The sequence below is a fragment of the Acinonyx jubatus genome, chromosome D1, assembly GCF_027475565.1.
Source record: "Acinonyx jubatus isolate Ajub_Pintada_27869175 chromosome D1, VMU_Ajub_asm_v1.0, whole genome shotgun sequence".
Taxonomy (NCBI): Eukaryota; Metazoa; Chordata; class Mammalia; order Carnivora; family Felidae; genus Acinonyx; species Acinonyx jubatus.
In genome coordinates this window covers 111,527,494-111,548,742 of record NC_069390.1, presented here as the reverse complement: position 1 = coordinate 111,548,742, position 21,249 = coordinate 111,527,494, and the positions used below count along the sequence as shown (strand labels likewise).

Genomic DNA, 21,249 nt, shown 5'->3' with positions numbered 1-21,249 from the left:
GAGACGGTCAGAGCCAGTAAGCGCTTTGCCATATGGTTTCTTGTCCCTCAATACCAAGAAGATACTTGTCAATTAAACTCTTACGGAAAGTAAATACAAACCAAACATCAAGAAGTAGAAACAATTTTTACCAAGAAGTATAAAAACATCACAAAACTATACTTAAAAAAAATTCTCTTGGGGCTCCTGGGTGGCTTAGTTGGTTAAGTGTCCAGCTTCAGCTCAGGTCATGACCTCACGGCTCCTGAGTTCAAGCCCTGTGTCAGGCTTTGTGCTGACAGCTCGGAGCCTGGAGCCTGCTTCGGATTCTGTGTCTCCCTCTCTGCCGCACCCTCACTCACACTGTCTCTCTCTCCCAAAAATAAACATTAAAAAAATTTTAAAAAAGAGAATAGATTTAGTTTCTGCCATACCTCCCATAATTCTTACCATTAATATTATGTTGAAAATTAACTTTGATATTTAATTTTTAAAACATAATAAAGCACCAACATTGATAAATAGGATTTAAAATTTGATAGAAGAGTCAAATATTTCAATTATTCAGTCATGTCTGTACTTTTTTATAATGAAACACACACACAAGTATCTGCAAGGAACTCCACACCTTTCATTCTCCTCTAATGTCTGTTTCTGGTTCTCTCAGTGGAGACTGGGGAAAATCTTACCCACATTATCACGTTTCCGGCCCATTCTCCTACCTCCTCAACTCTGCCCAGGATTCGCTGGGGGCAGGAGGCGTGCAGACGAAAGGACTGTCCAGCTATGAGCCCCCTGCTTACATATCTCCCCCTCCCTCCCCGTATCTCCAGTACACCTGACTGCAGGAGCATCTGGCTCCCTATTTGTCCCAGAAGTAGCGGCTAGCAATTTCTCAGGGACTTCAGAAACATTCAGAAAAAACAGAGTTCCTTGTCTTCCATAGGGACACATACACATGCAGAGAGTTGAGTAGATTTCAGTATGTGAGTTGATCATTGAGTGTCCTATTAGAGTGTACATTTCTCTCTGCTGGTGATTGAAATATGTGAGGGCTATGCCCAAGAGTGAGTTTCAGCCTTTGTAAGTGTGAAGGCAAGGTTCTGAAATGACATCTCTCCAGTATGTTCCCCCTAGCATGGTCTAAAAACACGAACGAGATGATTACTGCCTTACTACAAAAAATTGTCTGACAATCCCATGGTATTCTTTCTTTCCATTGGGTAAGTATAAAGAATATATTTAATAAAGGGAGCAATTAAAAAAAATTTTTTTTAACATTTATTCATTTTTGAAAGGCAGAGAGAGACAGAGTGCGAATGGGGGAGGGGCAGAGAGAGAGGGAGACAGAAACAGAAGCAGGCTCCAGGCTCTGAGCTATCGGCACAGAGCCCGACGCGGGGCTTGAACTCACGGACCACAAGATCGTGACCTGAGCTGAAGCCGGCCACCCGACCGACTGAGCCACCCAGGCGCCCTAAGGGAGCAATTTTTATAACTAACATGATAAATAATTTACCCAATATTTGTCAAAGATAACGGATAAAACAGAAAAAGCCCGTTTTCCTGCAGTCACCACCATAGAAAAGATGTAGATCCGTTAGAGATCATCTGGACCCCTGGGGGAACTTAAGACATCTTCAGGGGTTTGGGAGATCAAGCAATTTTCACAAGGTGGGACGTTCTATGCCTCTTTAACTGCTTGACATTTTCACCGGTGGTGCAAAAGCAAGGGTAGCTGAGGCAGGCTCAACTCGGAAGGGGCCCCAAGGTTTCCACTCCCTGGTGGGTACACCCTGTGCAGCCCTCTGACCTTGAGATGGGACGCCACACCTGCAGACAGCATGGGCTGTCATTCCCATGCTTAATTTACTAATCCATTGACTGAAAGTTCATGAAGGTCATCCACTGGGCTTGGTCTAATCAGGTGAACCCTTAAAAGGAATGAGCCTCTTTTCTGTTACAAGAGGTGTGATGGGAGAACCGATGGGTGGGAAAGTTCTCTGGCTGGCCCTGAAGCCAGACGTGAGGAATGTGGCGGCCTCCACCTGCTGAAAGGAACCTCAGTCGACAGCCAGCAAAGCAATAGGGAATGAGTCTCACAACTGCAAGGAACTCAATTCTGCCTCAATGGTCTGAACTTGGGAGAGGACCCCCAAGCTGCAGGGGAGAACTCAGCCCGGCCCATGTCTTGATTTAAGCTACAGGAGATCCTTAGTGGACATCCATGTATGCAGTTTCCCCATTACTGACAAGTGGGACTTCACGCTAAAAGAGGTGTTGTTTTAAGCTGCTAGCTTTGCAGTTCTTGGTGATGAAACACTGGAAAACTAATGCGGCTGCTAAAACTGCCAGCATCTTGGCCCAGATGGAGACTGGGGCACACAACTGTTCTAGAAGCCATCCGGTCTCCACCTCCATGCACGCACAGGAAAGGATCCCCGTTTCCTGGAAGAGTTCCTTAATAAAGGGGTAAAGATTACCATCTTGACTGAGTCCCAAAGCTTGAGGACAAGTCATTTCACGTCCTAGGTGATGAGATGAAGCACACACAAGGCACGCGGGTGGCTCAGTGACCCGCGATCTGCCTGCAAGGAAGGAGCCTGGGCCTGGAGTCCTGATCAGAACCAGCAGCTGTATTCACATAAGGCCATTTATGGCAGAAAAGCTCTGGTTATCGAGACTGAGCCTTTAGCAGACATTTTTCCCAAAAATGCATTCTCTAATAAGGCTATCTTCTTAAAATTTATTTAAATTCTAGTTAGTTAACATATAGTGTAGTAATGGTTTCAGGAGTAGACTTCAATGATTCATCACTTACAACACCCAGTGTTCATCCCAACAAGGGCCCTTCTTAGTCCCCCATCATCCATCTAGCCAACCCCCCACCCTCTTCCCTCAGTCAACCCTGTTTGTTCTCCGGTGGTAAGAGTCTCTTACGGTTTAAGGCTGTTATTTCAAGGAAAACAACTGCCAGTTTTCATTGCCGATGATAAAATTCAAGTTTGCATGCAAAAATTAGAAACTTGTACCCCAACGTTTACAGTAGCACTTTCAATAATAGCCAAATTATGGAAAGAGCCTAAATGTCCATCAACTGATGAATGGATAAAGAAATTGTGGTTTATATACACAATGGAATACTACGTGGCAATGAGAATGAGATATGGCCCTTTGTAGCAATGTGGATGGAACTGGAGTTATGCTAAATAAGTCACATAGAGAAAGACAGATACCATGTTTTCATTCTTATGTGGATCCTGAGAAACTTAACAGAAGACCATGGGGGAGGGGAAGGAAAAAAAAAAAGGTTAGAGATGGAGGGAGCCAAACCATAAGAGACTCTTAAAAACTGAGAATAAACTGAGGGTTGATGGGGGGTAGGAGGGAGGGGAGGGTGGGTGATGGGCATGGAGGGCACCTGTTGGGAGGAGCACTGGGTGTTGCATGGAAACCAACTTGACAATAAATTTCATATTAAAAAAAAGAAATTAAAAAAATTAGAATTTTGGAAAAGTTACATTCTCTGTTGTAAACCTAACAACATCTTCAGACAGAGACTTGTGAGCTGAGTGGTATACTAATGCATGTGATTGTTTTAATATTGTGTTATGAAACGTATCAACATTTGGAAGATCCTCATAGCTCAGTGAACCAGTATTTTCCAAATGACCGATGTATGATGTTATGAAACCGTGCCTAGGTAAAAAATCCATTCAGAGTACAAGATAACCAACGGCTTTTAACGTAGCTGAGTACGAAATGTGGAATCACTGATATGGTTCCAGATTCCAAAGGGCAACAGCCTTTAAGAACTGATGTTTGAAAAATACAAATATAGAACAAAATCAGGAAATTTTAGCTCAGAAAGGTCCTGTCCCTTGTCCTCCACTTCACATTTCATGCTACCTGCTAGCCAACTACTAAACCAATGTCCTACATAAAATTAAAAAAAAACGGGGGTGCATAGGTAGCTCAGTTAGTTGGGTGCCCAACTCTTGGTTTGGGATCAAGCTCCACGTTGGGCTCCATGCTGCGGGTTCGGAGCCTGCTTGAGCTTCTCTCTCTCCCTCATGCTCTCATAACAAACATAAAAACAAAAGAAAACAAAACCCCAAACAAACAAATAGCACCCTACTGCTGAGATCAGTTGCTCTATTGATTAGAGTGGCTTACGTTACTCTAAAAAAACAGATCCACATAAATATAATGTGAAATGGCTCAAACACAGTGAAGGTTATTTCTTGCTTACTTAACAGCTGCTGGCTTTACTCCACATGGAGCCAGGAGCCCTGAGGTCCTACTGGTTTGTGGTTCGGTCATCTCTTATGGCTTTGTTGTCTGTATCCAGCTGGCCAAAGTTGAAGGCACACTCCCTTCTTTGAAACTTCCCTTGTCAATGGCACACATTGCTTCTGGCCGCATTCTGCTGATGAGAGTTACATTATGGCCACACCTGGCTAGTTCTTTTTTTTTTGAAGTTTATTTATTTTTGAGAGAGACAGAGACAGCATGAGCACAGCATGAGCAAGGGGCAGGGGAGGGGCAGAAAGAGAGAGAACCAAACATTCTCTGCATTAGCAGCACAGAGCCCAACGCAGGCTGGAACTCACTGAACTGTGAGATCATGATCAGAGTCAAACCAAGAGTGGGACGCCCAACCGAGAGTGGGGTGCCCTGGTAGTAGCTACTTAGCTGTGGCTGGAGACAATGGATACTGGCGGATAGCTGGCTGCGTACCACTGTGGCGTCGTGCCTAGAGATTGGTTTGGAGTTGGAGCTTGATATGAATCTTGGTTCTACAGCTAATCATTTCTGTGGCTTTGTATAAGTTACTTATCTCTGAGATTCCTTCCTCCTTTTTGAAGCTTCAGGAGTACAGAGACCTTTCCACTCTATGCCTAATTCTAGGTACAGAGCAGTGAGCAAGACATACAAAATTCCTATCCTCACTCGGTTTACGCGTCAGCTGGAGTTTCTATGCTTCTGGACATCCGGGTTAAACTACACTCAAACACTCCAATTTCCTATCTCGTGGAAGCCCAAAGCCCACCCAAGAGTCCCACAAGTTTCTGGAAGGGTAGCATTCGTAGGATCTCAACTGCTTTCCTGACTCCTGTCGCTACACCTGCTGCCTTTACATTTACCACGTTGTCATGGATGCTAAATCCAACCGTTTCTGTTTCCAGCAAAACAACTCCTCCAGACCAAGCATTTGTGAGTAGTGGTGACTTTCCTGAAGACCCTGTGAAGGGTCATAACGCCCGCTGCAGAGCGGGTATCTCTGTATCCATACCAGCCATTTTCACTTTCAAAATCCTTTTTTGGCTAGTCAGTCACCTTGGGTTCTTGTCTGATTTTTTCCCCATTCGGTGACCAGAATCCCAATTCATGGACGCCTCTCTCCCACCATCTGGCACAGCAGTTCAGCTGTCTTTAGTTCGCACTCCCTAATCTTAAGCAAGATGCTCAGCAGATCAAAAGACCCTCTTTGCAATGATAAAATAATATAGTTTCAGCAGGAAGTTGTGACTCCTGAATGCAAAAAAAAAAAAAAAAAAAAAATCCGTAACCTATTTAAGTTCCCGAGGATAAAGCCGGCAAAATGCTTTCCGGGCAGGGCCCATGTCTCCGGGGCTCAGTGTTCTTGGAAGATAATTTTTGGATTCACAAAACCGGGATCAGCGAGCAGCAGTATCGGAGTTCACAATGACGCCACGGCGTAAAAAACGATAACGCCCCACGTCCTATATTTCTCCAGGATTCGGCTGTGCTTGTTATAAGATTAGCCAGCTGGTGTCACAGGTGGCCGCAAGCTCAGGTCCCGACCGCGCCGAAAACCTCTACGTTTTCCTGAAGTTCGTTAATAAAGAGGGGGGGGAAATGGGCAACACAGAGAGGGGAGGGGTAGATGCAACAAGCGAGTTACCGCTGCACTCCACCACTCGTCCTCGGCCTCCTCCGAAAGCGACTTTTAAGGGAGCGTCCCTCCACGCGCGGCGGCCGGCGGCTGCAGGTGCAGCGGGGGCCCCGCGGCCCAGCCCTCCGAAATCCGGGGGGCGCGGCTTCACCGAGGACCGCGTGGACCGCTTCCAACCGCTTCCGGCTTTTGCGACCGGAAAGCTTTACCTCCGCGGCGGCGACCGACGAGCAGCCGCAAGGCGCGGAAGCGACGGCGGCCTCCCAGCGTGGCGCGTGCGCGCACCCGCGCGTTAACGTCCACGGCGCGCGCGCGGCCCGCGCCGACGTCGGGTCCCGTCGCCATAGCGACTGGCCCTGGCAACCGCGAAGCCGAGCGGGCCGGCGGCGGGCGGTGTGAGCGGAGCTGCGCCGGTCGGGTGGCGGCCCCCGGACCCCGCGTGTCCCCGCGTCGTGGCCGCCGCCATGGCGGGAGGGGCCCGGGACGTTCGAAAGGCCTTCCTCCTCACCACCACCCAGAACTACTTCGGCCTCCTGCCGGAGCCCTGCGACCAGCCGCGGACGGACGGCTGCCCAGAGGTCAACAACTTTCTGGACGACGGCAACCAGATGCTCCTCAGGGTGCAGCGCTCGGACGCCGGCGTCACCTTCTCCAACTCGGTACGGGCCCCGCGCCTCCGCCGCCGCCCCTCCGCGCCGCAGGCCCGGCCGGGGTCGTGGGCCTCCTCCGCCTGCGTCCGCGGGTCGTCTCCCTCCCGCCTCACTGAGAGCCCGGGAGTCTCTACCCGTCCCCCGTCCCCATGCCTCCCCGCTTCCCCAGAGACCCCGGCTGTCTCTACCCGCCCCCCTCCCCGCCTCTCCCCAGGGCCTCGCTGTCCCCGCTCCCTCCACTCCCAGCCCTGCTGTCGCCCTCATTACCCCCGAGCCCTGCTGTCTCCCTCACCCCCCCAGCCCTGCTGTCTCCCACACCACCCCCCCAGCCCTGCTGTCTCCCTCATCCCCCCAGCCCTGCTGTCTCCCTCCTCCCCCCAGCCTTGCTGCCTCCCTCATCCCCACTCAGCCCTGCTGTCTCCCTCACCCACCCCAACCCTGCCGTCTCCCTCACCCCCCAGCCCTGCTGTCTCCCTCCCCCCCCCCCCCCCAGCCCTGCTGTCCCTCTCATCACTCCCCCCAGCCCTGGTGTCTCCCTCATCACCCCCCCCCCCCCCCCAGCCCTGCTGTCTCCCTCATCCCCCACCCCTCATTCTCCCCAGCCCTTCCCCCTCCTCCTCTGCCCCCCTGCAGCCTGGGCTGTTCCCCTCCATCCTCAGAGCCTGGTTGTTCCCCCTCCCCCACCCCCAACCTGGTGTTGACCTTCAGGACCCCCTCTGCCTCCCCCTCAGTCCCCCCACCCTCTTAGGGAGCCAGGCTGTCCCCCCCAGCCCTACCCCTGCCCACACCTGTGCACCTGAGCAGAGCACCTTTGTGCTTTTCTGGATTCTTTTAAAGACTGTAGATATGTTACAACTAAAAACGTCAACCTTATTTATCAAAAAAACTTTTTTGTCTGCCTCTTGAAGTTCTTTGAGGCAAATTCTAGGATATCTTTTTTTGGGGTATGCGCTGAGCCTATATCAGAGGGAAAGTTTGGTTAGGAATTTGAATCTTTTAGGAAAAGATATAATACAAAGTTTAAATCATTATTATTATTATTTTTGAATCCTGGTTTGAGATATTTTGATGGACTTACTGCACTGCCTTCACTGGCAGGATTGCTTAAGAAATGGTTCCTTCGGCGATCAGGACTTAAGTAAGTAAACTGTAGCCTCACGGGCAGGGAAGAAAGGCCTCCCACATTACACGGTCTCAGTAGATGGACGAAAGGCGTGTTTGATTTGATTTTTATTTTTTTCGTTGCTGAATTCTGTGTTTTTTAAAAAACATTTGAGTTAACATACAGAACAATATTGGTTTCAGGTGTCGAATTCAGTGCTTCATCACCTGCACGGGACACCCAGTGCTCACCCCAGCAGGTCCCCCCTTAGTGCCCCTCCCCATCCACCCCGCAGCGCCTATTTTATGACCTCTTCCTGTCCTGTCGGCCGGAATCACTAGGTTGAACAGATGTAAGCGTGGAGTGCAGTTGTTTGGGTGATTGAGTCCTCCACTCCCTCCGCTAGGATTCGTTAGTCCTGGGCTTAGACTGATTCTCTTGAGTAGAGTTTTATTTCGAACTGAATACAGGCAAGCTCTTGGCTCCGCGCGTGTGTGGTATGAGGACGCGAGAAGGATGCCTGCTCATAGGTTGCCGCTCCTTTTCTCTCGACACCCGATCGGGCACTGGTGGAAGCACTTGTGCCCAGGGCCTCGTATGATATTCTCAGCAACACTGTGAGACAGGGATTATTTTTATTTCTACTTTATGGGAAATATGACTCCCGGGTGTGAGCTACCCCGCTTCTCTAATTGGCAGTGGATTTCAGAAGAGGATTCTCTGCTTCCGCCCTCCGGTGGCTCAGAGGACACACACTCCTCTACAAACAATGAGTCAGGGCACACTGTGGTAAATGCCACTGAAAGTGTAAATACAGGCCTGGGAAAACGGGGAGGGCGTGGAGGGATCTTGGGTTGGGTATCGAACGTTGAAGCTGCAACTCTGTAAAGTTAATGCCGTTGCCGTTGGAGCCCAACAACGAATTTTATGTGGAGTCCTGTACCGCACGACAGACTGTTAGTCACCTTGGAAAATGTTTTGTTATGTTATGTTATTTATTTATTTATTTGAGAGAGACGGTGTGAGTGAGCAGAGGGCAGAGGGAGAGAACATCCCATGTGGGGCCCGGGCACGGCGAGATCATGACCTGAGCCAAAGTCGGATGCTCGACCGACTGAGCCACCCAGGCACCCACTGTTTTGTTATGTCTTAAGTTGTACCCTAGATGTCTGAGAGTCAGTGTGACTTATGAAGTTCCCAGATGTTTACTGAGTACTTACTCGGGTTTGGCACTGTCCTGGGTGCTTGCAGTAAAGCCATGAACACATCAGAATTTGCACAGAGTAACATTCGAGTGGACAAAACAGGCTACAGACATGCATGCAGATGTGTAACATAATCTTGGGCATTGATAAGTGCTGTTTTTAAAAAAAAATTTTTCTTTTAATGTTTGTTTATTTTTGAGAGAGAAAGAGCGTAAGTGGGGGAGGACAGAGAGAGAGGGAGACACAGAATCCAAAGCAGCCCCTCCAGGCTCCGAGCTGTCGGTGCAGAGCCAGATGCGGGGCTCGAACTCAGGAACAGTGAGATCATGACCTGATCATGACCCAGACGCCCCAAGTGCTGTTTGTTTTTTTAATTTTCAAATGTTTTATTTCTTTTTGAGAGAGAGAGAGAGCAAGCAAGCGAGAGTGGGAGACACAGAATTCGAAGCAGGCCTTCGAGAGCTGTCAGCACAGAGCCCGATGTGGGGCTCGAACCCACAAACCGTGGGATCATGACCTGAGGCGAAGTCAGATGTTTAACTGACTGAGCCCCTAAGTACCCCGTGATAAGTGCTGTTTGGATAAAAATAGAATAACGTTCTAGTGATGGGGGTGGAGCCTGGAACGGCATTAAAATAGGGGCGGAGGGACTACCTGTCTGAATTGGTAAACTTAGAAGTGAGTTACTTGAATGAGTTGTGGGCAGACATAAGGTTTAGAGGAAGAGTGTTCTAAGCAGAAGAAATGAAGAGTCCTGAGGCCCTGAGCTGCGTCTCTCCTTGGTTTCAAGGACCCGGCAAAAGAATTAAGTGACTGCAGCAGTGTCATGGTTGGGGAGTGTGGCAGCTGATGGCATGGGGTGATCCCCGAGAACCTTGCACACCATTTAGACTGAGCTCGAGTTCCCCTGGTCGTCTTAAACCAGAAACCAATGTGATGTGCTTTATCCTGTAGGCTAGAGGTTGACACACATTTTCTGTGATGTGCCAGACAATCCCTAACGTAGGCTCTGCAGGCCGTAGTGTCTCTGTTGAGACTACAGCTCTGCCGTTGTGTCAAAGACAACGTGTACATGAAGCAGTAAGACTGTGTTCCAATAAAACTGTGTTCACAGTAAAATAAAACTGTTCTAGTAAACTGTTTATTTACAGACACTGATAAGTGAATTTCATATAATTTTTAAGGGTCATGAGATGCCGTTATTCTTTTGATTTTTTTTTAAAACCTATTTTGCCTTGTGGGATGTGCAAAAACAGGCAGTGGGTTGTGGCAGGCCGATGCCTCATGGGTCCCAGTAGGTGAGAAGTTATTTTGCAAGCTCAAAGAAGAACAGCTTTGTAATTTGAATTAATAGCTATCAAAATTTAGTCAGTTAAGGGGGAATAGTAGTTGCCACTGATAGGGAAACCAGTGGGAGAGGCAGCTAGGAGTAGTGATTTTGTTTCCCTGTTTTCAGGGAATGACGAGCAGCTGTGGTCAACTGATCCTTTGCTTTAGCTCTGACTTTGTTTAGGACGAAACTCCTCATCCTGGCTGATGCCTGGGAGCCTTGGCCAGTGACTATGGTTACTGTTTTCAAAGTATGATGATACAGTGTGTATTTTCTGCGTTTTCTTTCTTCAGATAAGTGGGGGGAGAAAGTACAAAGGAATGGAGCACTTAATGAGTAAGGAGTGAATTTTTCAAATCTACGTATCTGCAGCTTGTTATTCTCACCTGCTTGTTATTGGAATGATCATGCTAGCAATAGAATTTTTTGTTTTTAAATTTAATGTTTGTTTATTTTTGAGAGAGAGAGTGAGTGAGCAGGGGAGGAGCAGAGAGAGGGAGATGCAGAATCTGAAGCAGGCTCCAGGCCCTGAGCTGTCAGCACAGAGCCCATCATGGGGCTCAGGCTCATGAACCATGAGATCACTACCCGAGCCAAAGTTGGACGCTCAGCCGACTAAGCCACCCAGGCGCCCCTGGCAATAGAATTTTAATGTGTGCAGATGGGAGTTTGAGAAATGCAACAACACCAAATAAATGCCGGTTTCCTCTTAGGGCATAAAAATATAAAGACCAGGATAAAAGTTTCATGAAATCTCATCTAGAAGTCGTTTTCATGCACAGCAGTGAACTTGTTTGAAAGCTTTTAAATGCATATACTTCTCTTCCTGGAAAAAGAAGTGAGAAAAGATGTGAAATATGTATGTAATGCAAAAACTTCTTTTGGGTGATAGACTTTGCAGCTAATGAACTAATTACCATGAACTGACCAACTTTAAACATGGTTGCTTTCGTGAATTCCAATTTAGCTCATCGAGTTCCAACTTTAAATTATCTAGTTATACAACATTAATAAAAAGTTAGATGCTCAAGTACTTTAAGGAAAAATTTTGATTAAGATGAAGATAATCTAGGAGATAGACAACTTAAGTTCCTTTTGGTAGCTTTGAATTGAGTTAAAAAACACCTTTTAAAATGCTAGTTTCAGGTAAGGGTATAATTAACATCGTTTGTATAGACTTTTTGGAATAGAGTGGAGATGACTACTCATCAGTTTGTAGCTGGGGCATGCAACTTTGTTAGTACCGAGTCTGGTTGGAGTGGAGTAGTTGGCAGTGTATGTCCACAATATTTGTATAGTGATTTCTGTTTATGAACCACTTATCACTGTAGCTTTATGATACAGTCACATGGAAGTGGGGATACATTTTAAAACCCAGATACTCTTAAGGAGCAGGGATAGATGGGTTGTAATACGCTGTAATTATTTTAATTATTTTTCCCCCAAGGGGTAACGTTTTAGGGAAAAGTTTGTTTCAAATATTAACTTTTATGAAGGTAACTTTAAGAATCATTTGTTTATCACCTAGATTGATTTTGCTGACACAAAAGATAAAGTGCTGGTGTTTTTCAAGCTGCGACCTGAAGTAATTACTGATCAGAATCTACATAGTAACATTCTTGTTTCATCTATGTTAGAATCACCTATAAATTCTCTCTATCAAGCCGTGCGGCAAGTATTTGCACCAATGTTGTTAAAGGTAAGTAAAATAAAGTAGCTGTACGGTCATTTTTGTTTTTTGTTTTTGGTTTTTAACATAGGGGTTTGCATTAATGTCTCTATAAACACAGAGAAAAATATTATTTTATTTATTAATATCATTAGTGTTTTTGTTTTTGAAAACGTCTCATAAAAATTGAAAAAAATTTTAAAGTCAGCTTCGTTGACAAATAGAAGAATGGGAGAAAGGTATAAATGCAGTCCACATAGCTCTTATGTTGCTATACAGGAAATTACAAAGTTTTAACTGTTGAAAGGACTTTTTTTTCTCCCTTATGTGATGGAGGTAGTCAGGCTTTGAGTGGCATGGTGTATTTGGACTTAGTTCTCTCAACAGTATTTTAAGGGGGCCAGTTTGATTGGGGAACTTGTGGTCAATGTTTGCTCTTGTCTGTTTTTATTTAGGATCAGGAATGGAGCAGAGACCTTGATCCCAAACTTCAGAATCTTTTGAGTGAACTAGAAGCTGGGTTGGGCGTAGTTCTACGAAGATCAGACACTAACTTATCAAAATTGAAATTTAAGGAAGATGACACACGAGGTAGAGAACCATAACTTAAAGTCAAAATAGCTTTCTTACTAGTATGCTAGTAAATTAATGTATTTTTTCACAGACTTTTCTGAGCCTGAGCTTCCTTTAAATGAGTAGATTTACAAGGATTTTGAGAAGAGGAAAGTGCAATCTTTAACAATGTGCAAGTCACGGCAAGAGAAAATGCAGTTGCTTCTCACAATTTGCGGTAGTTACGTTCTGTAAAGTCACTGTGAACACTGCATCGGTAACGACTGAATAGAGCTCCTCGGGCGAAAACAGGATTAGGTTCCTGTGAGCCTCTGGTCATAACATTTTCTACTCAACATAGAACCATAGTTTACGTGTGTTTCTGCTTAAAGACACTGTTATTAATATAGATTGGTGATTACCCTTGAGCTCACTGCCAACAGCCCTGTAACTCGTGCCTGAGTGAAGCTTCTCTAACACAAGTATTTTCTCAGGAAGTCACATCGCAGTGTTCTTGGCCTTGGTAACACTAGGCTGTACTTCGGTCCTGTGCTCGGGGGCCATCTTAAACAGAGCACTCACCAATAAAAAGCCCCCCAAATGAGAAAAACATGCAGCTGGATAGGTTGCAAAAAGGAGACTTGTTTACAGCAGGAGATCTGAAACAGGCAGCGTGGCTTTGTAGAGCCTCAGCTGGGGACGTATGCGTGGGGTGACTTGAATTGTTTGTTGCTCTGCACATGTCTGTGAGCGGTCACAAAAACACCGCAGGCATTGATTTCAGATTACAAGTAAATGTTAGGAAATGGATGAGTTCATAAATCCGGCATCCGTGAATACATAGGATTGACCCCTAATGGTCTACTTGGCAAAGATACTTGATTTTAATTTTAAAAGTGTATTTTATCTGAAGCTAGTTATAATTTTATTGTACTTGTAGATGATATTATTTATATGAACAGTTCACATGAAATGCATGACATACACAAATCCTATTTTACAGTACTGGATACAGTTTTACACTCTGCTTGAGCAGTAAATCAGATACTTTTTGAATCCTATAGGCCTAGAATAGTGCACATATTTGCAGTGTGTGATTAAGCAACTAGAAATTGTCCAGTTCTTTGGGAAATATAAAAGCAAATTGAAAAGTAAGATTATTTTTATTTATTTATATTTTGACATTAAATTACAAGTGTTTATTGATTAAATTGTAATCATTTCTAATTTGGATGGTGTTCACTGAGATGCACGGTATGCACAGTGACCAAATGACGACACATGTGAACTACAGTGGGTCGTGTCTGTAAGTCATTAAGGCCACTTCCTTTGAGTAACTAGAAGAAATGAATCCAAACTTAAAATTAGAGCAAGAGCAAAAGTAAATGAATCGACTTTTTGTCATTCTCATTTTTTCTCCTGGCTGTCATGACATTTATGTTTGCGAGGGAACTTGTAGGGTATTTGCATCAAGAAGTAACCCGTCGACCTGGTCGGAAAAGGAGGCGAAAGTTATATGACAGGTTTTAGAATTGTAGCAGTTGCTACAAAGGCTTCGGAAAGCCGTGTGCTGCAGAAGCAAGTTTGCTAGTATTAGATGCAGACCGACAGCCTGCATGTGGATGGTTGACAAACACATACGGGAAACATACTGAGCACCAAACCTGCAAAGCATAAATTTGATGCTGTTAATTGTTGTTAGTGCATTTAGGTAAGAACTGTCTGTTGACAGAAATCGTAAAACTTTATGTACATCTTCGAGAGTACAGGATAGACGCGTAATCAGCAAATGAACCAGATAATTTTCTGGCTTTTCATTCTCAATGAGTATTTCTTTTTTTCCCTTTATACCTTTTCAGGTATTCTTACACCAAGTGATGAGTTCCAGTTCTGGGTGGAAGAAGCTCATCGTGGAAGTAAACAGATTAGCAGAGAGAGAGCCGGCTATTTTAAGGAGCTGTTTGAAACCATCGCAAGAGTACGTGGTTCCTACACGGTCATATGCCAGGCTTCAGATGGAGGTGCTTAGGGCCCAGCTGCATCAGAGTTCCCTCTGTTTTACAGCTGTTACTTGATGGCTATGAACGAAGTACATCCTTCATGTGTAGCAGGGTTTTCTGAAGGTGTGCATGTAACGTGGGTACAACTTAGAAACGAAAACTTGTACGAAAGGTAGATTCTAATCTCTAGTACTTTTCTCAAAAACGTCATTACTTTTCTGCAGGTAGACAGGAAAAGCAAAGCCTGAAACACTAGCAGACGTTAATCTACGTGGAGGCAGTGGTCCTTTTGAAAGAATGTTCGCTTTATTCAAATTAGCGTTTTGAAGTAATTTGAAGTATGAAAAGTCTTAGTTTTATACTCGATTGATTATTCTTTGAAATATTCAGAGGTTGAATAAGTGAAGATTCTTTTCAAAATAAATGCCTAGTAATTTTCTCTTTATTCCCAAGATTGCTTCAATAATACCATTTTAGTGAAGTGTTTGAAATGGTTTTAAGCTCTTTTTGTGATAATGGTGGAATATAAAATAAGAAATCTTGAACTCTAATTGTATTACTGGTAACGTGCAGCACAGTGACCGAATGAAGACACGTGTGAACTACAGTGGGTCATGTCCGTAAGTCATTAAGGCCACTTCCTTTGAATAACTAGGAGAAATGAATCCAAACTTAAAATTAGGTCAAGAGCAAAAGTAAATGAATTGACTTTTTGTCATTCTCATTTTTTCTCCTGGCTGTCATGGCATTTATGTTTGCGAGGGAACTTGTAGGGTATTTGCATCAAGAAGTAACCCGTCGACCTGGTAGGAAAAGGAGGCAAAAGTGATGTGACAGGTCTTAGAATTGTAGCAGTTGAAAAGTCTGGGAACATGTTGACTGTATTGCCTAAGGTACAGTTACCATTACGTTTAAAAATGAATGCCTTTTGGTTTTAGGAGTTCTATAACCTGGACAGTCTATCCTTACTGGAAGTGGTTGACTTGGTGGAGACCACCCGGGATGTTGTAGATGATGTGTGGAGACAAACAGAGCATGATCACTTTCCTGAGTCACGGATGTTACATCTCTTAGATGTCATAGGTACTGGTAAAGAAGTAAACTTGTGGAACTTTGGAAGCCTGCCTTATTATCTTCTAGTTTTTCTTTCAAGTTCTTACTGAAAGTGCTCCTTAATGTAATAATTGTTGCTTAGGGTAACTTTTAGAGCAAATCATATAGGATTATTTAAATGGAAATTTGTATGTAGTTGGTTAATTTAAATAATATGTGTCAAATTCTTTGACCATGAATACAAGTAAATTTACATAGATTTGTAGTCCCTACACGTGTATTAATTTAAGCTTTATTTTGTAATGATCTCCAAAGTCTTAAAGGGTATTGGTTTGTCAGTATTCAAAGTGCATATGCTTTTTGACCTAGAGAATACCATTGGCATTCTTATCCTCAGGAAATATTACACAAGCACATCGAGGTATATGGGCAGGGACATGTACTGTGGCATCATTTGTAGGAGTACAGAAACATTGTAGGAGTAGAAACAAATAGCATTCGAGAATTGGTTGTATAATGCTACATCCACATGGTAGGCCCTGCAACCTTTTGAAAAAATAACATGTATTTCTGTGCTTGAAAGGTGCACATGGTATATTGAAAGATGCGAAAATAAAAACAAACGTGTGTGTGCATGCATGTCTTGAAAGGTATTTGTTTTTGATAATCTAAGGATGTGGATGTGGTATTTCATAGATCCTTAGTTTGCTAATTTGTATTATTTTAAACTTTGTCATAAGCATGTGTTCTATAATTATTTGTTAAAAAGACATTTCCATTAGAAATTTTCTTTCTTGGGGCACTTGAGTGGCTCAGTCGGTTAAGCGTCCGACTTTGGCTCAGGTCATGATCTCACAGCTCGTGAGTTTGAGGCCTGTGTAGGGCTCTGTGCTGACAGCTCAGAGCCTGGAGCCTGCTTCTGATTTTGTGTCTCCCTTTCTCTCTGCCCCTCCCCCGCTTTTTCTCTGTCTCTCTCAAAAATAAATTAAAACATTAAAAAAATTAAAAAAATTTGCTTTCTCTTTTATTAGGTGGTTCATTTGGAAGATTTGTTCAGAAGAAGTTGGGAACTTTGAATCTGTGGGAAGATCCTTACTATCTTGTGAAAGACCACCTCAGAGCGGGTGTGTCCATTTGTGAACAGTGGGTGATCGCCTGTAACCACCTCACGGGTCAGGTGTGGCAGCGCTATGTTCCTCATCCGTGGAAAAGTGAGAAATACTTCCCTGAAACACTAGACAGACTGGGCAAGCGCCTGGAAGAGGTATCGTTTGTTTCTCTGGATCTCTGACGTTAAGTGTCAGGTAGTCCTCACTTGTTTGGGCATGTATTTATCATTAATAAGCATTACACATCTGAGAGAAATCATTTATTCTTTTGGGAGAGAATAAGAATTAAAGCTCGTGGGAGATAATTTGTGGCGGTCATGTGATCCAGTGCCCGGTGCCCAGTGGGACCACCTAAGTGCTGGTTTCCATCTGCTTTCTTTCTTCCTTCTTTTTCTTTTTTACTCTTTTGAGAGACATTGTGAGCAGGGGAGGGACAGAGAGGGGGGAAGAGAGAGAGAGAGAAAGAGAGAGAGAGAGAGAGAGTCCCAAGCAGGCTCTGTGCTCTCAGTGCAGAGCCTCACGTGGGGCTCCATCCCATGCCCTGGGATGGTGACATGAGCCAGAATCCAGAGTCAGCTGCTGAGCCAGCTGAGCCACCCAGAAGCCCCTGTCACTGTGTAGAACAATGAATAATAAGCCAGTATCATGGTAAGTTCCATACATGACTAACGAAATGCTAGTGTTGTTAGGAAGCTGCACGTTCTTACAGTTTGAGTTTCAGTCTATTAGAGCTGTTATCGTCCTCAGATTGCCTGAGCTTTGTGCAGTGAGTGCCCACTTACGTTGGCTCTTAGGTCATTTTGACAGGAACCCAGTTGTCTCCTTGACGACTCCCTTACTTTCGGCCCCCAAGTATGCCCGCCCATCTTGGACAGTCTGGTGCCTCGTTTCTGGAATTAGTCATTTCTCCCGCCGCTTTTTACTGAAAAATGGTATCTAGCAACAGTTGTGTGGTTGGGGAACGGCTGGTGCTTTCAGGCCTTCCCAGTAGATGGCTGTTATATTGGTGTTTTTGTTCTTAGCAAGAGGAAACTGAATCAGTAGTTTGTAGTCATATTTTGAACTTCGATGAAAGGTTGTAATGTTTTTACTTAATTTTTTAATTGGTGCCGGACATTTTATTTATTCGTTATTTTTTAAATTAAAATACCACACCTTTTATTCATTTAAACTATAGACAATTTTTTTTTTTTTTAAAGTAGGCTCCATGGCCAGCCTGGGGCTTGATCTCAACAACCCTGAGATCAACAGTTGGTTGTGTGTGCTGCCAACTGAGCCAGCCGGGTGCCCCTGATGGGGGAAGTTTTAGATACAAAATACAACAATTTGTTTTCTACTATTGTAAACTACACATAACAGGGTTGTTAACATATTATTTCATTAGTAGAATGGAACTTAATGCAGAATAATGAAAATTAGAAGTTTTTACATGTGTTGAGGACTCTAAAACGTTGCTTAAATGAACTTTAAACACGTTTAAAAACATTTAGATTTGATGTTTTCATGAGGTTTGAGCACATGGACAGTAGTGTAATGATAGATCTTCGAGCGCCACTTTGATGACTGATGAGTCGTAATTCTCAAGATTAGTCTTATCGCTCATTTCAGTGAACCTAGTTTAAATAAATTCTGGCTCAGTATATTTAGACTTTAGATTGATTTAAATAAATTTGTTGTTTTGATATTTTATGTTTTAGGTCTTGGCTGTTAGAACAATTCATGAGAAGCTTCTTTATTTTTTACCTGCCAGTGAAGAGAAAATGATATGCCTGACTCGAGTATTTGAACCCTTTACCGGCCTGAATCCTGTGCATTATAATCCATATACTGAGGTTGAATCCTGTTTTGTCTGTCAATTTCCTGTTTGTGTCGTCCTTCTCAAGGCAGACATTTATATACTAAAAGTCTAATAATGTTGTTAATTTGTTTAGCCTTTATGGAAAGCTGCAGTGTCTCAGTATGAAAAAATTATTGCACCTGCGGAACAGAAAATAGCAGGAAAATTGAAAATTTATATTTCAGAAATTCAGGACAGCCCACAGCAGGTAAAATTCTGAAATATTTCCCTTAAGCTGTTTTAGGAGATATTTATATATTTACTAAGTTGATCAACTTAGGATGAATATATACTGTTTTTATTTTACGTTAGCTTCTTCAAGCGTTTCTGAAATACAAAGAGCTGGTGAAGCGTCCAACTATAAGTAAAGAATTGATGTTAGAAAGAGAAACTTTACTGGCAAGACTTGTGGACTCAATAAAAGGTAAAAGTTTATCAGAGATTATAGCGTTTACCTGAGAAAATATTTTTGTAGGTTACTTTTTCTCGTATACTATTTAGGATTAAGACTGTATCTTATAACAATATAGGTGGAAGATTAATTTACTATTTTTGTTACAGATTTTTGTTTATTCTTTTAAATGTTTATTTTTGAGAGAGTGCGAGTTGGGGAGGAGCAGAGAGAGAGGGAGACAGAGGGTCTGAGGCAGGCTCCGAGTTGTCAGCACAGCTGTCAGCCCCATGTGGAGCTTGAACTCACGAACCACGAAAGCATGTCCTGGGCCGAACTCGGACACTCAACCACCTGAGCCATCCAGGCGCCCCAAATTACAGATTTTAAAAATTAGTTATTTTCTTTCTCTGTCTCATTGGAGGCATGGTAAGGTTCCTGAGGGCAAAGGACCAAGTCTTACTATTTTTCTGTTCACCACCTTTAATGTACTACTTGGTGCATGGAAAGCATTTAGGAAATACTTGCCGAATGTGTGTAATCATTTATTTGACTTAAATGTTACAGATTTTCGATTAGACTTTGAGAATCGATGCCGAGGAGTTCCTGGTGAGGCGACTGGACCGCTTGCTGGCAAAAACCTGTCGGAAGTTGTTAATAATATAGTTTGGGTTCGCCAGTTGGAACTGAAGGTATTAGTTTTGATAGATGTTGAAGGATACTAGTTGTAAAATGTGCCAAAGTAATGTAGAAGGCACTCTAGAACTGGAGTGAAAACATTAAAAACATTCTCTGTTTTCTTTGGCGTATCCATCTAATTTTCTTGTGCAGATTTCCGAAAAAGGGTATAGACGTGGCTGTAATGGTCTACTCATTTTTATGTAGGGATAATTATCAAGTCATTTATTACCCAGGTGCCGTTGTTACAGGTAAAGTGCCTTCTTAGAAATATCCAAGAGGAAACCATCTTTTACTTATTTTCAAAGGATTGTTTTAATCCTTTGAGATTATCATAGTAGAATGTTGGTCGTTGTGAGGTCTCTCTGAAAGTGTATTTCTGTGAGTAAATCATTCTTGGTTGGAGGGAGTTAAAGGAAATGTGAAGGTAATTATGACTTTGCATGAGGTAGTGTCAGCAGTTTCTGGGTTTAACGGCTATTATGTTAATGTTTTAGTATTACTAAAATTGATGTCAGATTCTCACATACTCACTATTTAATGTACATGTTATGGCACTTGACTCATATAATGAACGTTACCTGGTTATAGTCTGTGACTAAGAGCCAGAAGACATAGCGTATTATAAAGGCTAGTATATTTGAGAGTTCTGCCTATTGAAGTTTGTATTTTTGATGTTTTATTTTCTGGAATATTCTGCCCAATTTTGTCAGTCAGCTTTCCAAATTGCTATAAGGTTCTTTGTACAGTTGTGGAAGAAAGGCATTTCTTTCTTTTGATTGCTATTCCGACTGGCAGTTATTGTTTGAGCTGTTTGCGAGAGCACTTAGCACATTATTGCTTCCTTTGTTTAGGGACATTGCTGAATTCTTGGGAGTTTGCCTTGAATTTCCCTTACCTTACCCTTCAGGTTATACCCAGTTGGCATTATCATCTCTGTTTTGTTGTTCTGAGGTTGTCTAAAGCGGAGCAGAGTAGGGGTTGATTTTCTTACATTCCTTGGCAAGTTTTCTATTTTACTGTGTATAGTTGAATGGGAAAATAATTTCTGAATCACATATTAGAGAATGTGGTTCCTTTTGTGCTAATCTTATAATAAGTATTAATACATTCTTGTAATATTCATGTAATTTGGCTTTTTAAGGTGGATGATACTCTCAAGATTGCAGAGGCTCTTTTATCTGACTTGTCAGGATTTCGATCTTTCCATCGAGCTGCCGAAGATCTGTTAGACCAGTTTAAACTGTATGAACAAGAACAATTTGATGATTGGTCCAGGGACATTCAGTCCGGTTTGTCTGATTCCAGATCCGGCTTGTGGTAAGTGTAACTACACTAAACAGTGAAATCTACACAAGGATCTTGTTTCTTATGTGAGTAATCTAAGTGACAGGATGCAATTAATGATCTCTCTTCTCTCCTTTCCCCAAACTTGCTGCTGCTCCTTAAAAAATTTTGTGTTAGTTTTTGATTTTCAGCTTTTAAGTCCTGACAGTTGGGGACTTGGGAGATTGAGTTAGTTGGCCACCCGCCTTGCTTCTTGGGTCTGTTTCTCAGACCTACAGATTCTGATTTTGGAATGAGGCTGTCCTTTCCCATGGTTCTTTGCTATCGATATTCATATATGTTTTTCTACCTTTTTTACATGATGATTATTTACATGGACACACACACAAACACACCATTATCAGTTGTAAAATTTCATAATTTCAAACTCTTTGAGGTAGAGAGTATTTCTTTGTGAAATACTCTTATGGCGCCTACCATAGGGTAA

At 43.3% G+C, this 21,249-nt stretch overlaps 1 protein-coding gene across 8 annotated transcripts in view; it reads left to right on the top strand.

The window, feature by feature from the left end:
* Window positions 1-6,208: 6,208 nt before the first annotated feature.
* The window catches only part of DYNC2H1 (dynein cytoplasmic 2 heavy chain 1), a 340,312-nt gene continuing 325,271 nt past the window's right edge, over window positions 6,209-21,249 (top strand). For all 8 annotated transcript variants that reach the window (XR_008290731.1, XM_053204186.1, XM_027051992.2 and 5 more), the window contains exons 1-11: window positions 6,209-6,558; window positions 11,715-11,885; window positions 12,311-12,446; window positions 14,267-14,385; window positions 15,346-15,490; window positions 16,492-16,724; window positions 18,267-18,401; window positions 18,501-18,614; window positions 18,719-18,830; window positions 19,365-19,489; window positions 20,620-20,795. Coding sequence is in view for 7 of the 8 variants with exons in the window: in XM_053204186.1 (XP_053060161.1) it covers window positions 6,364-6,558; window positions 11,715-11,885; window positions 12,311-12,446; window positions 14,267-14,385; window positions 15,346-15,490; window positions 16,492-16,724; window positions 18,267-18,401; window positions 18,501-18,614; window positions 18,719-18,830; window positions 19,365-19,489; window positions 20,620-20,795 (1,661 nt within the window). In the remaining variant the exon portion in view is untranslated. The remainder of the gene's footprint in view (window positions 6,559-11,714; window positions 11,886-12,310; window positions 12,447-14,266; window positions 14,386-15,345; window positions 15,491-16,491; window positions 16,725-18,266; window positions 18,402-18,500; window positions 18,615-18,718; window positions 18,831-19,364; window positions 19,490-20,619; window positions 20,796-21,249) is intronic.